The 13,291-nt window shown below is 58.4% G+C and overlaps 2 protein-coding genes across 5 annotated transcripts in view; one reads left to right on the plus strand and one right to left on the minus strand.

Annotated features, from left to right (window-relative positions):
* Positions 1-4,410, plus strand: part of LCOR (ligand dependent nuclear receptor corepressor) — a 57,907-nt gene extending 53,497 nt beyond the window's left edge. For all 4 annotated transcript variants that reach the window (XM_042817818.1, XM_042817822.1, XM_042817819.1 and 1 more), the window contains one exon: positions 4,264-4,410. In XM_042817818.1, the coding sequence (XP_042673752.1) occupies positions 4,264-4,353 (90 nt within the window). In that variant the 3' untranslated portion in view covers positions 4,354-4,410. The remainder of the gene's footprint in view (positions 1-4,263) is intronic.
* A 1,713-nt stretch (positions 4,411-6,123) lies between these two features.
* SLIT1 (slit guidance ligand 1) overlaps positions 6,124-13,291 on the minus strand; it is a 29,582-nt gene continuing 22,414 nt past the window's right edge. The window contains exons 19-37 of the mRNA XM_042818166.1: positions 13,029-13,172; positions 12,781-12,947; positions 12,015-12,147; positions 11,242-11,310; positions 10,967-11,038; positions 10,706-10,777; positions 10,488-10,559; positions 9,921-10,084; positions 9,648-9,772; positions 9,405-9,502; positions 8,816-8,955; positions 8,644-8,737; positions 8,411-8,548; positions 7,951-8,188; positions 7,747-7,877; positions 7,492-7,646; positions 7,133-7,421; positions 6,443-6,654; positions 6,124-6,371 (exon numbers count right to left, since the gene is read on the minus strand). Coding sequence (XP_042674100.1) covers positions 6,124-6,371; positions 6,443-6,654; positions 7,133-7,421; positions 7,492-7,646; positions 7,747-7,877; positions 7,951-8,188; positions 8,411-8,548; positions 8,644-8,737; positions 8,816-8,955; positions 9,405-9,502; positions 9,648-9,772; positions 9,921-10,084; positions 10,488-10,559; positions 10,706-10,777; positions 10,967-11,038; positions 11,242-11,310; positions 12,015-12,147; positions 12,781-12,947; positions 13,029-13,172 — 2,761 coding nt within the window. The remainder of the gene's footprint in view (positions 6,372-6,442; positions 6,655-7,132; positions 7,422-7,491; positions 7,647-7,746; positions 7,878-7,950; positions 8,189-8,410; positions 8,549-8,643; positions 8,738-8,815; positions 8,956-9,404; positions 9,503-9,647; positions 9,773-9,920; positions 10,085-10,487; positions 10,560-10,705; positions 10,778-10,966; positions 11,039-11,241; positions 11,311-12,014; positions 12,148-12,780; positions 12,948-13,028; positions 13,173-13,291) is intronic.

Consider the following 13,291-nt stretch of genomic DNA (forward strand, 5'->3'; position numbering starts at 1 on the left):
CCCTGCAGATCAAGGCGGATGCCTTCCCCACTAAATCTCCCTCGGCGGATGGAGCGGGGAAAGGGCGGAAAGGGAAGAGTAAAGGCCAGGAGGAGCCCTCGCCCAGGGCTGAGCAGCTCAGCAGGAAGAAGAGGACTCTGAAGGAGAGCGAGGCCACGCAGGAGCGGGCTGGCTCCTCAGGGAAGGACAAGGTGCCGGCCAAGAAGGCTGGGAAAATAAAGCATTCGGAGGCGGGCACCAGGGCCCCCGCCACCCGCAAGCAGGTGGAGAGGAGCAGCAAGCTGGCCAAGAAGATGTCTTCAAAAGAGAAGAGAGCCCCGAAAAGGCAGCCGGAGAAGGTGCGGCTGCCGGTGCGGAAGGGCAAGGAGAACACCAGCCGCCGTGCCGCACCGCCGCCCGGCCACGAGGAGCTGGGCCCGTCCGCGCGGCACAGACCGCTGGGCGAGTCCTCGACGCGGGCGCAGAAGATGGCCAACAAGAAGGCGGGCGGGGGGAAGGCCCTGCCCAGGGCTGTGAGGAGGGGGCAGGAAGGCAGCAGTTCGCAGGGCAAGAGGAAGCTGCGGGCGAAGGGAGATTGCTCGCACAGCAAGCGCTCGCGGCTGGATGCCAAGTAGCAACGCAGCGGTAGCCATGTACAGAACTCTTGTATAGTAGTAACCCTTACCATGCATTAACTAAAGCTGCTTTTATAAGCTGTAGCAAGCCTTTAAAATCCGCAGTTACAGGATCACGCACGTGATGTTAGGCATCGGAAGCTGTGTCTGAGGCGGAGAAGAGGTCAGCCTGTCTGGCTCTGCTGTTCCGAAGGAAGCGTTTGCAGTTCCGATGGTCCTGGGGCTTTTGAACTCAGAACCAGGCAGTTTTAGTTAAAAGTACAGTGCCTTATTTATCACTTTAAAAATAAAATTAAGAAGCTTGTCTGTGTGATTTGGAGGCTTGCGTTTTATACTTGAGGCACAAGCACTTGTACTGTAGCAGAAAGAAAACCACCTTTGTGCACATGAAGTAGCTTTCGGCAGCCTTTCGGTGCACGCCAGCATTTCCCTTCCCTTCAGCGCCCTTCTGTCTGTCTGTGAGTGGCATTTCAAGCAAACCCAAACCCCTTTGCCATCGGTGAGGGAGACGAAGGTGGATGGGACACGTGTCGGTTCTCCTGCAGCTGCCGGTGGCTCTCCAGGTACCCACACATGGATGTCACCCTGCGGCTCTGCCCCTACCCCTGTCCCTTTGCACGGCTGCAGCTGATTTTCCCTATAGTTTGCATTCACTTTTGTACAAACACGCACCTTGCTGCGTGCAGGAATCCCATTGTGAGCGTCCGGTGCAGGAAGCAGCGAGGCTTTGGTTTGAAAACTTTCCCTCCCCTTTGAATCATGCGAAAGTGAGCTCTTTGAGCAGCAACAAAGTGATTAAATCTAGCCTGTCAGACCCTGTACAGATTAATACGGAGTTATCTATGATTCTAATTTTTACTGCATGTATTAAAGATGTCAAACATTCCATCAGGAAAGATTTAAAGGCATTTCAGGAGAGGCACCGGTGGCAGCCATAGCACTGCTCTGTACCTTCCCCACGGGTCCTCTCTCCGCCTGCGCCTGCCTTTCCCTTCCCTTGGGCTGGGGTAGAAATGCAGGACCCCCTCCCCACATTCTGCATTTAATTTCTCTTTGACTTCTGGGGGCTGTCCCTTGCTGCCCCATGTTGGGATGGCAGCTCCAGATGTTGCTCCCCAGAGTTGTGCTGCAGCCTTAGCACGTGTCGGATGGGATGCTGGGCATCCCGTGGCATGGGAGGAATATGAGTTGTCAGGCTGAAAGCTGAGAGCAGGCCAGGTGATGGGGTGCCTGGCAAGGCAGCAGAGTGCTCTTCTGTTTTATTTAACAGTGACAGCTTTGGTCTTCAGAAAGGGCTTTGTCTTTGATGGGTAGAGTGCGGCTGCCACCTGTGGCCGAGTGACTGCAGCCAGCACTTGGGCATGGCCCTGCCCAGGTCAGGGTGGGCACAGCGGTGCTCTATGCGAGTTCTCTGCATCGTAGGACGGCCAGGAATGCTCTCATCTCCAGAAAACCAGGGCGGCTTCCTGCTGGGCGGCATCTCCAGCTCTGTGCTGCCCCTCAAGAGGTGCCATCTCCTCCTCATCTCCTGTGCGTGTTCTCATGCTGACACCAGTTGTAGCACCTGGATCTTGCAGCCGATGTGACGTGCTTTCACCATGTGCTTTGTGCTTGTGAATGCTGTGTTTTGGGAAAGGATGGAGGGGCATTTTAATTTGCTGACAAATGAAGGGATCTGCATGTGAGGTGGCCAAGTGGCAGGGTGGCATCGCCACCATTTCTTCATCGGTGCCCAGATTTGATTTTCTTCTCCCTCTCTTCCAGGCAGTGTTGCGTTGCTCTGTTCCCCGCTTACTCCCCGATGTCCTCCCTCCAGCCCTAGTGCTGTGCCCCCAGTGCTCCCCGATCACAGCAGTGCCGGCTGCTGCTGCCACCGCCACCCCTTCGGCTTTCCTTGTTGGCTGACTTCTCATCCTACTCTCGGAGTTTTCCTCCACCCCCGCTCCCTGCTCCGCGTATCATAGCGTCCGTTCCGCCCATCCCTTCGCTTGGTGGTTGTGAAATGAATCCATCTGTTCTAAGATGTTCTCAGGAGTTTGTATTAAGATCACCCCTAGGCTTAGCGGAATCACGGTTCTCCCCCTTCCCCCCCCTCCCCAACCCCCCCCTGGTTTGAGAGCACTTCCACCGGGCCGCGGGCAGCTGGCGTTTGATTCAGGGCACGTTGGCAGCTGTGGGATGGCCACAGAGGGCACCGTGGTGGCCATTGTGGTGTCACCTGGCCCGCCAGGCCACCTCGCTAGCCAATGTTTTCTAAGTCTGTTTGTAAGAGTACCTAATTTTAAAATGAAATGTGAATATATATTATGTGTAGGTGCCATGTAAGATAGTGTTGTGCTAGGCGGCAGGATGCTAACCTACTTTTTAAGCTTTTGGGGCAGGTAAAGACATTTTTTTTCTCTCTCTCTCAATTCTCACGGATTTAATATTGTAAATAGTCGGGTTTTTTATATTTATTTTGTGGGCTTTCTGTAGGTTCTTGTTCCGACTGGCGGTCGCTGTGGCTGCCTGATGGCGCAGGGGGACAGGGCAGCTGCGGGGTCCCGTCCCATCGGTGTCCAAGCATTAACTCTTCATCTCATTTCTGATGATGTCAGAGGGTGAGCGGGAGCTGGGAGGGAGGGGTGGGGGTCTCCATGGTGGGGGCACTGCCAGCAATAAGATTTTAGTAATAATGTCTTCTGGGGTGACGGGGGCTCAGCCCAGTGCGAGGTGTGGGTCTTGAGGAGCTGCCCCAGGGCTGTTCCAAGCGGCTGCTCTGACCCCAAGGTGCCCGCGAAGCAAGGCAGAAGGGCAGCTGTCCGCAGCCAAGTTGGCCCCATAAGGTCACTGCCTCTTTGCTTGCCCTTCTGCCATGTTTATTGGAGGGTTTGAGGTCGGTTGCCTGTTTGTGTGTGTTTTTCCTATGCGTGTGTGGCTTTTTTCTGGCTGTTTTTAACCCCGTTTTGCTGCACCCATCCCATAATGGGATCAGCCCTGCTGTTTGGTGACAAGTCCCTCATTTCAGAGCATGGGATGGGAGTGAGACAAAGGGGCTCACAAGAGCCCTTCGCCTTTGGAACTGTAGTGTGAAAAAAAAGAAAGGAAAAAAAAAAAAGAAAGAAAAGCACCAACCCAACCAACCCAATATGTTTCTTTTCGTTCTTTCCAAGATGCTCAACGTTTGAATCTTAGTTCCGCCCCGATAGCAAATGCTTTCCCTTCCTCTGTGTCCACTTCCCTGGAAGGAGTTTTGTCGCTCTGTTCGTTTCTCTAGGATGAACTTTAGACACTGATCCGAACGGCCCTCCTGTCCGGTACTGTATGTCAGAGCCTGACCAATGTGAAATGTCAGAACGGTGTGCAGGGAGCGCGGCCGCTCGCTCGGCTCCGTGCTGGGGGAAAGCAAAACGTCTGCTGTGAATCCTCGGTCGGAAAGGTGCAGAGGGGTTTCCATTAGATGATGTTTACATACCTCACCTGACGAACCTTTGAACGTGTATATAAAAATGAAATAAAGTTATATTAAGTTGCTTTAAATCGATATGTATAGCTATAAGAGCTGGGTCATTTGAACTTTGGCTGTGTATCAACTCTCTCAATGTTGACATTTTGTGAACTCTGTGCTCCTGTCGTTTAGACTCTCAAGGAAGCTGTGTTCTTGTTCCAGGTAAAGCTCCCTGACTCAGATCTGAGCTCCTCACGGAATCCCACCGCCTTGTTTTCTTTTCTCCCTCTGTTGTTGATATTCACCCGATGATGAGCTTTCTAAAGGTCCGTATTTTATTGCAGCTTATTAAACGTTTCTTTGATATCAGAGCCGCTTTGCTGTGATAAATGGGGGGAGGGTGGGGGCGTGGATGGCACACGCGGGCCACAGCGATGGGGCACAACCTCCCCCCAGCAGCACTGAGTCCCCCCATTGCCCACGCCATCCCCACCCTGTGCCCCCTCCGCATGTCCCCATAAAGACAATGCCGGGCCTCTGAATGAATCAATGTCATGTTCACGTGGAGGACAACATAGACAATACCGAACATCTCCTAAAACAACACAGCCTCTGCCGGCGGAGGGTGCCCTCCCCAGCCCAGCGCAAACCGGCGGCTGCAACAGTGACACACACACACACCGCGCGGGCCAGACAAAGCCACCGTCATGTTCCTGCCCAGTAGCATCTGTAAACAAAAAGAAAACAGCGTTTGTTGACCCCGAACATAGAAAAATACTATAACAAAATGAAATACAAATATATATTAGAATCTGTAAGTATTCTGTATAAAGAGATACTTTAGCGGTTAGCTTACAGCAAGAACAGAAACACAACACAACTGAGCCCCGGCCGGGGGCTGAAGGAGAGCATCCCGCCGTGCCGTGCAGCACAGGGTGCTGGTGGCAGAGATGTCCCCATGACGGTGGCGTGTCCTGGGTGCGTGGGGACAGCGATGGCACCCACCAGCGGGCTGCACCCAGCAGGACGCAGCAAAGCTGTGGTGTGATGTGATGGGAGAGCTGCAGCCACAGCCCTGGGGGTGACACAGTGATTTGCCCCAGGTTGGCCCATCACCCTCGGTCCTGGGTTGCCAATGGCCGGCACAAGGCGTGGTGCCCCTGCTGCCCTGCCAGCATGTCCCCCGGCACAGCGGTGTGGCGAGGCTGCAGCCCGACAGCTCGGACCTGCTGGGACCTGTGCTGGACGCTGTGTTGCCTCCGGGATCTCCAGCTTCAGCTGCCTCAGCATCCACAGGGCTGACAACATCACAGACCTGTGCCCCAGCAGCCATCTAAGGGACGTCCTCTGGGGGGTTCCAGCACAACCACCCCCTGCACACAGCCCAGCAGGGAGAGGGGCCCCATCCCTGTGCGCAGGGCAGGGCTGGCTCTGCATGGTGAGGCCGCTCCTGGCTCCATCCTGCTTGACCCAACGTGTCCACAGTGCCGCTGAGCTGGCACCGTACACTGGCCATAGGGGCTGCTGCAGCAGGGCCAGGGCCATTTGGGAAGGGGGACTTAGGGGTGCTGGGAACTAGGGGTGCCAGCATGGAGCTCAGCCTCCCTGGCAGCCATGGCACACAAAGCTCTACAGTGCCAGGTGCAGCACAGGGTGTTGGGAAGGTCCCAGCTGGATGTGGGGCTGTTTGGGGGACACACAGAGAGGGCACATGTTCCCCTCAGCGATGAAGAAGGCAGAGATGAAGGGAGAGCAGGCAGAGGGGCAGTGCAGCTCCCACATGAGACACACTTGTGTAGCTGCAAGTTCTTAAAAAAATCCTCTATCTACACACTTGTTTTGTGGGTTTTTTTTTTCCTTTTTTTTTTCTTTTTTTTTCTTTTTTTTTTTCTTTTTGTTTTCCATCCCTCTAGATGCAACACATCTATCCTCCTCCAGCCCCGACGGGCTCCTCCGAGTGGTGGGAACTGCGCTGGGCTTAGGCAACATCCAGGCCCCTGGCTGCAGGGCAGAGCGAGCTCCCGGTGCCGGCGGCTCCTCACTGCCCCCCCGCTGTCCGCAGCAGCCCCCGCACCCCGGCGCTCAGAGGCACGGGCTGCAGCCGCACTTGCTGGGCTTCTCCACCTCCTCCACGAAGGTCGCGCCGTTGCTGCACTCGAAGGCGTATTTCCTGCGCCGCGGCCGCAGCCCGATGCAGCAGCCGGCGTCGGTGTCACCGCCACACGTTCCCCGGCACTGCACGGAGGGCACCGGCCGCGTGGTCTGGCAGATGGCGTAGCCCCTCTGCACCTGGTGGTAGTCCCGCACCGGCTCCCCGCGGCACTCGGGCTCTGTGGTCAGCGAGGATCAGAGTGCGGTCGTCCCAGCGCTGCTGCCCCGAACCCACCTCCCTGCTGCCTACCTTGGTCGCAGAGGGCGCCGCTGTAGCCGCTGTGACACTCGCATACGGGCTGGCCGCTCGGGGTGAGGCGGCAGCGGCCGTGGTGGCAGCGCAGGAGACGGCAGGGGTCGGGCGGTGTGCTGGGCTGGTTGCACAGGGCACCCTGGTAGCCCTGGTGGCACTGGCAGCTGTAGGAGAGGGCGTCGAGGGGCAGGCAGAGCCCGTGCACACACCTGTGGGCAGCCACGGCCATCAGGTGTCTGACACAGGACATAGCAGTGCCTGCACCGTGGTGTACCAGCACCAGCTGCTATGGCATGACACGTGTAGGTGAGGCACAGCGTGGCTAAGGCATGGCATAGGTAGGGCACGGGTATGGCACATCACACCATGACATGGGTAGGCGCAGCACGGCATAGGTCGGGCACAGTCACTGCATCCACAGCAGTGATGTGGCTCCGGCACAGTGCGGCACCAGTACAGCACAGCGTAGCAATGAGCCACAGATTCATAGAACCACTAAGGTTGCAAAAGACCTCGAAGTCCAACTATTAGCAAATCCACTAACCACAACCCTCAGCGCCACAAAGTCACGGTGAGCTGTGAATGGGGCAGGTGAGCCACTATGGGGCACCAAACGGGACAGAGCCACTGCAATGGGGCACAGCCCTTGCTACGGGTCAGCAGACAGAGAGGGGAGGGGGCACTCACTTGTGTCCCTGGCAGGGGCCGCCACGGGGTTGGTCACAGTGAGGCCCATCCCAGCCAGGCTCGCAATGGCAGACGGGTCCCTGGGCGCCGGTGGGCTGGCAGATGCCATGCAGGCAGTACAGCTTGCGGCAGGGCTCGCAGCCCGGCACCACACCGGGCGTCATCCGCGTCTTGGTGAAATCCTGCAACTCGTTGTTGATGTAGAGGTTGCGGATGCAGCCGTGGAAGCTGGTGCCGTTGAGGAGCTGCCAGAGGCGGAAGGCGGCTGAGTTGACGTCCACCGGCATCCCTGGGGAGAGCGGGGCCGTCAGCACACACCCAGCCGACCCTGTACCCCCAGTGCCCCACAGGCCCCATACCGCCGACATAGAGCGGGGCCTCGCTGTTCAGCGTGTAGTGCTTGCCCGAGTTGTCCATGGTCATGGGGCTGCCACCATCAATGGAGAGGTTCACCATCTGGTCGAAGGTCACCAGCTCCACGGTGTGGAACTGCCCATCATTGATGGTCTCGGCACTGGTGGGGAGGGCTGTGTCACCAGGTGCGCTCCATCCCACACCAAATCACCATGCCCATGCAATGGGGTCAGGGCACAGGGCATGGGGGCCCATGGTACCTGTATATGGCTGAGCTGGGGTGAGTGCCGGGGTCATAACTGACCCTGACATGGCCCTGGTACAGCTCTACAGCCATGTGATCGCTGTCACCGTTGTACAGCAGGATGCCGTTGTCCTCAGCCGTGGAGACCTGGAGGTGGGAGAGGTGAGACCCCCCACCCGGTGGCCACCCCCCATCACCCTGCATCGCCCTGCGTCCTCACCTGCAGGGTGATGTTGGCCCGGGGCCAGTCCTGCAGGTCAGTGAACTGCAGGTATGTGTCACGGTCCACGAAGTTGACGCTCAGCAGCTTCTCACACTTGGGGCCACCGAAGCCAGGCAGGCACTGGCAGAGGGCACGGGAGCCCCGCTCCACACAGGCCGCCCCGTTCTGGCACTCGGCACGCTCGCAGAGCCCAGGCTGCCCGGTGGCGCGGGGTGGCATCTCGCACAGCTGTCCACTGTGGGGCCAAGGGCGTGCTGGTCATGGGGCCGGGGCAGGCCCCTCCCCACCACCCAAAGCACCCACCCACTTTGGAGTCCCCACCAGCAGCAGCACCAGATGGAAGCATGGATGCTGAACCCCACGTGTCCCTTCTGGGGTCCACAATAGGATATGTGGTGGCCAGGATCACCTCCTGCGGGATGACAACTGACCGGCCCGTTAGCGCCCCCGGCAGTACCTGTAACCCTCGGCGCAGAGGCAGGAGTAGCCATTCACCTCGTCCACGCAGCGAGCGTTGTTCTGGCACCGGTGGTCCTGGCAGTCATCGAAGTCCTCGCTGCAGTTGGTCCCCACGTAGCCGGGTGCGCACTCACACCTGGGACAGCATGGGAGGGTTACAGACCCCGCTGTGCCTTCCCCAGTGCCTCCCAGCTGCCTTCAGCCCCCTGAAAGCAAGACCCAGGGGCTCACCTAGGCCCCTGGCTGGTGGGGATGCATGTGGAGTCGTGCTGGCATGGGCTGAGCTCGGCCGAGCAGAAATCTGGTGGCTGCTCACAGAAATCTCCTGTGGGGCAGAAGAAGGGGTACCAGATGGTACCTATCACATACCGCAGTGGGATGGCAGTACCCTTGCTCCATGTACCTGTGTAGTGAGCAGGGCACAGGCAGGTGTAGTTGGTGGCACCAGACACACAGGAGCCCCCATTCTCACAGCTGTGTTCCTTGCAGGGGTCACTGGCGGTGCGGCAGTTCGGGCCCTCGAAGCCTGCTGCACACAGGCACCTGTTCCGGGGTAGGAAACACTGTGTTGGGGTGATCTCCCCAAAACATGGGCAGAGGACCATGGTAGAGCCTGCTCCCAATAGAGCGTTGAGGAGCACAGCCTCGTGTGCCCCTACCTGAGAGCCCAGGACTAGTGGAGGATGCTGAGGACGCTCAGTTGCCAAGACAACGGGCTGAGAGAGGCCATTTAGTGCAGAAGGATGAGCAGCCTTCCTCCACCCACAGCCCCACCATTATTTCCAGCTGCTAATTGCACCCCACTTCCCAGAAATGCCTGAAATGTTCAGGGTAGGCAGGGTTGCATGGGGGCATGGCTGCATTCTGTGCTGCCTCTCAGCGCCACAGTGGTGAGGGCACAGACGGATATCCCAGGTAAAGAAGACCCCAAATCCCTATAAGATGCTGCCATCCCAATGCCCAAATTCCATCAGTCTCCACAAACTGCTGACCTGAAACTGTCCCTGTCCCCATCCTGGGGCTGGCAGGTGCCCCCGTTGGCACAGGGGTTTTGAGAGCAGCCATCCAACACCACCTCGCAGTCCCTGCCCTGGGGACGGAAGGAGACATGGCAGGAAGGGGTACCGTGCCTTATTTCCCATTCCCCATCCCTCCCCCAGGTGCTGTGGGCAGGCAGAGCCTTGCACCATGCCTCTGCACCGTGCACCCTGGGTCTGGAGACCCATTGCCACTACCTTGTATCCAGCGGGGCAGGCACAGCGGTAGGAGCCGAGCAGGTCATTGTGGCAGGTGCCCTGGTTGCGGCAGGGGCTGGAGAGGCAGGGGTTGCACTTGGCCTGGACACTCAGGGCTGGGGGCCCTGCGGGGAAGGGTAGAAGGAAGGAAGGGGCGGTGCGGCTGTAAGCACTGGGGGGCAGCGGTGAGCAACGGGGCCATGTGGAGCATCACCCTGCTGTACATGGAGCGGGAGGCACGGACAGACATATGGATAGATGGACAGCACTCACCTTGGCACTCAAACTTCTTGGCGGGGGTGGTGAGCAGCAGCTTGCCCTCCATGTCAGGGGGGCCAGCGCAGCGGGCAATGCCCGGCTCCTTGTAGCCTGTCTTCACCCAGCTGGAGAGCCAGCGCAGGTTGCAGCTGCAGTACAGCGGGTTGGCCCCGATGGCTCTGCAGGGCAAAAGTGAGGGCACTGAGAACTGTGGTACTCCCCCTTCTGCCTGTGTCCCAATCCTAAAGCATCCCAAGCCCCATCCCACTGCGATGGTGGCAGAGGGGAGTGGGGAGGGCAGGGCTGTAAACGGGCACTGAGGTCAGGATGGGTGTGCACCACGTTCAGTCTCCTTTAGGAGAAGCTCGAGGAGGCAGCAGCGGCACGAGCCGGCAGTGCTGGGCTCTGCAGGGCTCTCACTGCTGACAGATGGAGGAGTGCTAATCCTGCAGCTCGCAACAAAGGGCAGGGGTGGTGGGTATGTGGGAGGCAGGAGCAACAACTGGGCAGGTGTCAGGAGCAGGAAGGGGAGCAAGTCTAGAGAAACCCATGGGGTCTTGAGGTCCCCAGCCCTGGACTCACAGGTGGGACAGTGAGGTGACATCCGCGAAGATGCCCTCGGGGAGGGTGGAGATGTCATTGCCATGGAGAGACCTGTGGAGGACAGAGAGCCCCATGATCCCAGTGGCTCCAGGACAGCAAGGGCAGCCCTGGGCTGTGCCCAGCCAGCCAGTGAGGCCAGAGCCCACTGGCTGAAGAGTCTCTGCTGCCCATGGTGCACAGGGGACACGGACACTCACAGCAGCCGCAGGGAGCGGAGGCCCTCAAAGGCCAGTGGAGGGATGCACTGCAGGGAGTTGTAGCTGAGGATCCTGTGCAAGGAAAGGAGGCAACACAGAGAGGCCACCCCGAGCTGCACGCTGCCCCCCCCCACCCATGTCCTACCCCTACATCAGCTCAGGGCACAGCTTCACTCAGGTGGAAGGTCCCCTGGTCTTTGGGGTCCCCTAGGAACACCCTCTCTCAGACAGGGCAGCCTGCAGCCCAGTGCCCGCACTTACAGGGTGGTGAGCTGGCTCATGTTGGTGAAGGAGGAGTTGCTCAGAGAGCTGATCTTGTTGTTGCTCAGATCACTGCAAAACACAGACCCAGCAGCTGTGGCCTCTCCCATCCCTTCTCGCTGCACATCCAGTGGGGCACAGGGACACACTGCCAGCCAGCCATGATCCCACACAAAGGGATCTGCAGGGGTCCCTCCTGGGGAGGGCACGCCATGGGGACAGCCCACACTGCCACCCCCAGGTCCCAGTGGTGAGCCCTGCTCTCAGCCACTTACACCAGCTGCAAGTACTTGAAGGTGGAGAGCTGTCCTGGCACCTGGGTGAATTGGTTTCCATCCAGGTAGCTGGAAGGAGAAGGAGAGTACCTCAGGGTTATTACTGAGCAGCAGGATATCCCCTTTGTGCACCGAGGCCCCGTAGACTTTGTGCTGCAAGAGCACGTCCAGCATAACCTCCCTGCACCCATAGGGGACCCCCTGGCTGGCAGGGAGCTGCACATGCGCCTGCCCACCCACAGACCCCACAAGCTGGTGCCTGGGGCTGCTCCCCAGCCGCCTGCGTGTGTGCACAGCCAGACGCACCGTGCTGTGAGCGTGGGTGGCCGTGTTTGCAAGGCATGTGTGAGATGGATCTGAGGATGTGGTGAGAGGAGGGTGTGTGAGACGGCACTGGGGTGTGAGGGGGTGGCATACATTCTCATGGATGTGTACAGCGTGGGCCAGCACTGGTGGCAGGCTGCTGGGGACTGCAGAGCCCTGGGGTGTGACAACAGCCCCTGTACATCACCCCTTGGGCATGGCCATGGAATCACCGAATGGCTGTGTTGTAGGGGACCTTAAAGCCCATGAATTTCTGCCCCCTCTCTAGATCAGGGACCCATCCAACCCTGCCTTGGGCACCCCAGGGGTGGGGTGCCGCCCCCTGGGATGGTCCCTACGTCCTCAGCCAGAACAGGGGTGCACCCCATGTCCAGGTACGCTGTGGCACAGACCCGTACCCACAAAGCAGCAGCAGGAGGAGGAAGGCAGACCCCCAGCAATGCACTCACAGCTCGGTGACATTCTTGGGGATACCCCTGGGCAGGGCCTTGAGGTGCTTGTTGCTGCAGCGCACCACAGTGTCGAGGCAGGTGCACTCCTGAGGGCACTGGGGCCGTGGGATGCAACTCGTCTCCTCCTGACCTGCATAGGACACAGGAGACACTACGTCACTGGGTCACAGCTCGTTGTCCCACAGGCACTATGTGATGCTGGGTTCAGTGCCTTGCACCTGTGACAGGGCATCACCCACACTCATATCTCCCCTTGGCAGCAAAGCAGGGGTGCAGCTGGCACCTGGCTGTGCATGCAGTCTTGCAGCTTGTGGGAATGTGGGTGCATTGCATTCCATTCTATTGCTTTAGGGGTTACGGTTTCAAGGTTAGGGTTAGGTTTGCACTGTAGTCTATTGCATTGCTTTGCATTGCATTTCTTTGCATTGCATTAGGGTTGCAGTTAGGATTAGGGTTGGGATTAGGATTAGGACTGCACTGCATTCCATTGTATGGCTTTGTATTGCATTGCATTTGATATCATTGCATTTCATTTCATTGGATTGCCTTGCATTTCACATAGCAAATGCATTTCATTTCATTTCATTACATTGCATTGCATTGCATTGCATTGCATTAGGTTTAGGGCTAAGGTTAGGGTACCACAGAGGGACCTGGGGTATCTTTGGGGTGGGCACCATGGGCTGGGTGACCCCAGTTCACCGCGGGGACAGATGTGAACATAGGAGCAGGGATTGTGCTGGGACAGGAGGGTGCGAGTTACCTTCCTCACACCTGAAGTCAGGGAAGGCCACGTCCTGCAGCGGGATCTGACGGAGGAAGTCAGGGTGTTGGCACCGCGGGTTGCCCGTCACGATCTTCCTCTTGCGCAGCCATTCCCCCAGCCAGGCCAGCTGGCAGTTGCAGTTGAAGGGGTTGGCCAGCAGGTTCCTGCAAATGGGAGGGCATAACTTGAGATCTTGGCCCGAGATCCCCAGCAAGGGGCTGTTAGCATCCCCGGAGTGGACATACAGTGTGGAAAGGGACTGCAGCGTGTCAAAGGCACCCGGCGCGATGGTGCTGATCTGGTTGTCGTACAGCGAGAGCAGGCGCACGTTGCGCAGCCCCGTGAAGCTGTCGTTGTGGATGCAGCTGATGCGGTTGTTCCTCAGCATCCTGCAGAGGAGAGGACACCCCATAATCGTAGGACCCAGCAGATCCTGGGGGACAGGAATCCACCCCCAAAGGCTGCAGCTGCACCCAGCAGACAACAGCTCTGACTCTGGACGCAGGCA

The sequence above is a fragment of the Centrocercus urophasianus genome, unplaced genomic scaffold, assembly GCF_019232065.1.
Source record: "Centrocercus urophasianus isolate 14NV4802_14NV808 unplaced genomic scaffold, USGS_Curo_1.0 seq_17, whole genome shotgun sequence".
NCBI classification, from domain to species: Eukaryota; Metazoa; Chordata; class Aves; order Galliformes; family Phasianidae; genus Centrocercus; species Centrocercus urophasianus.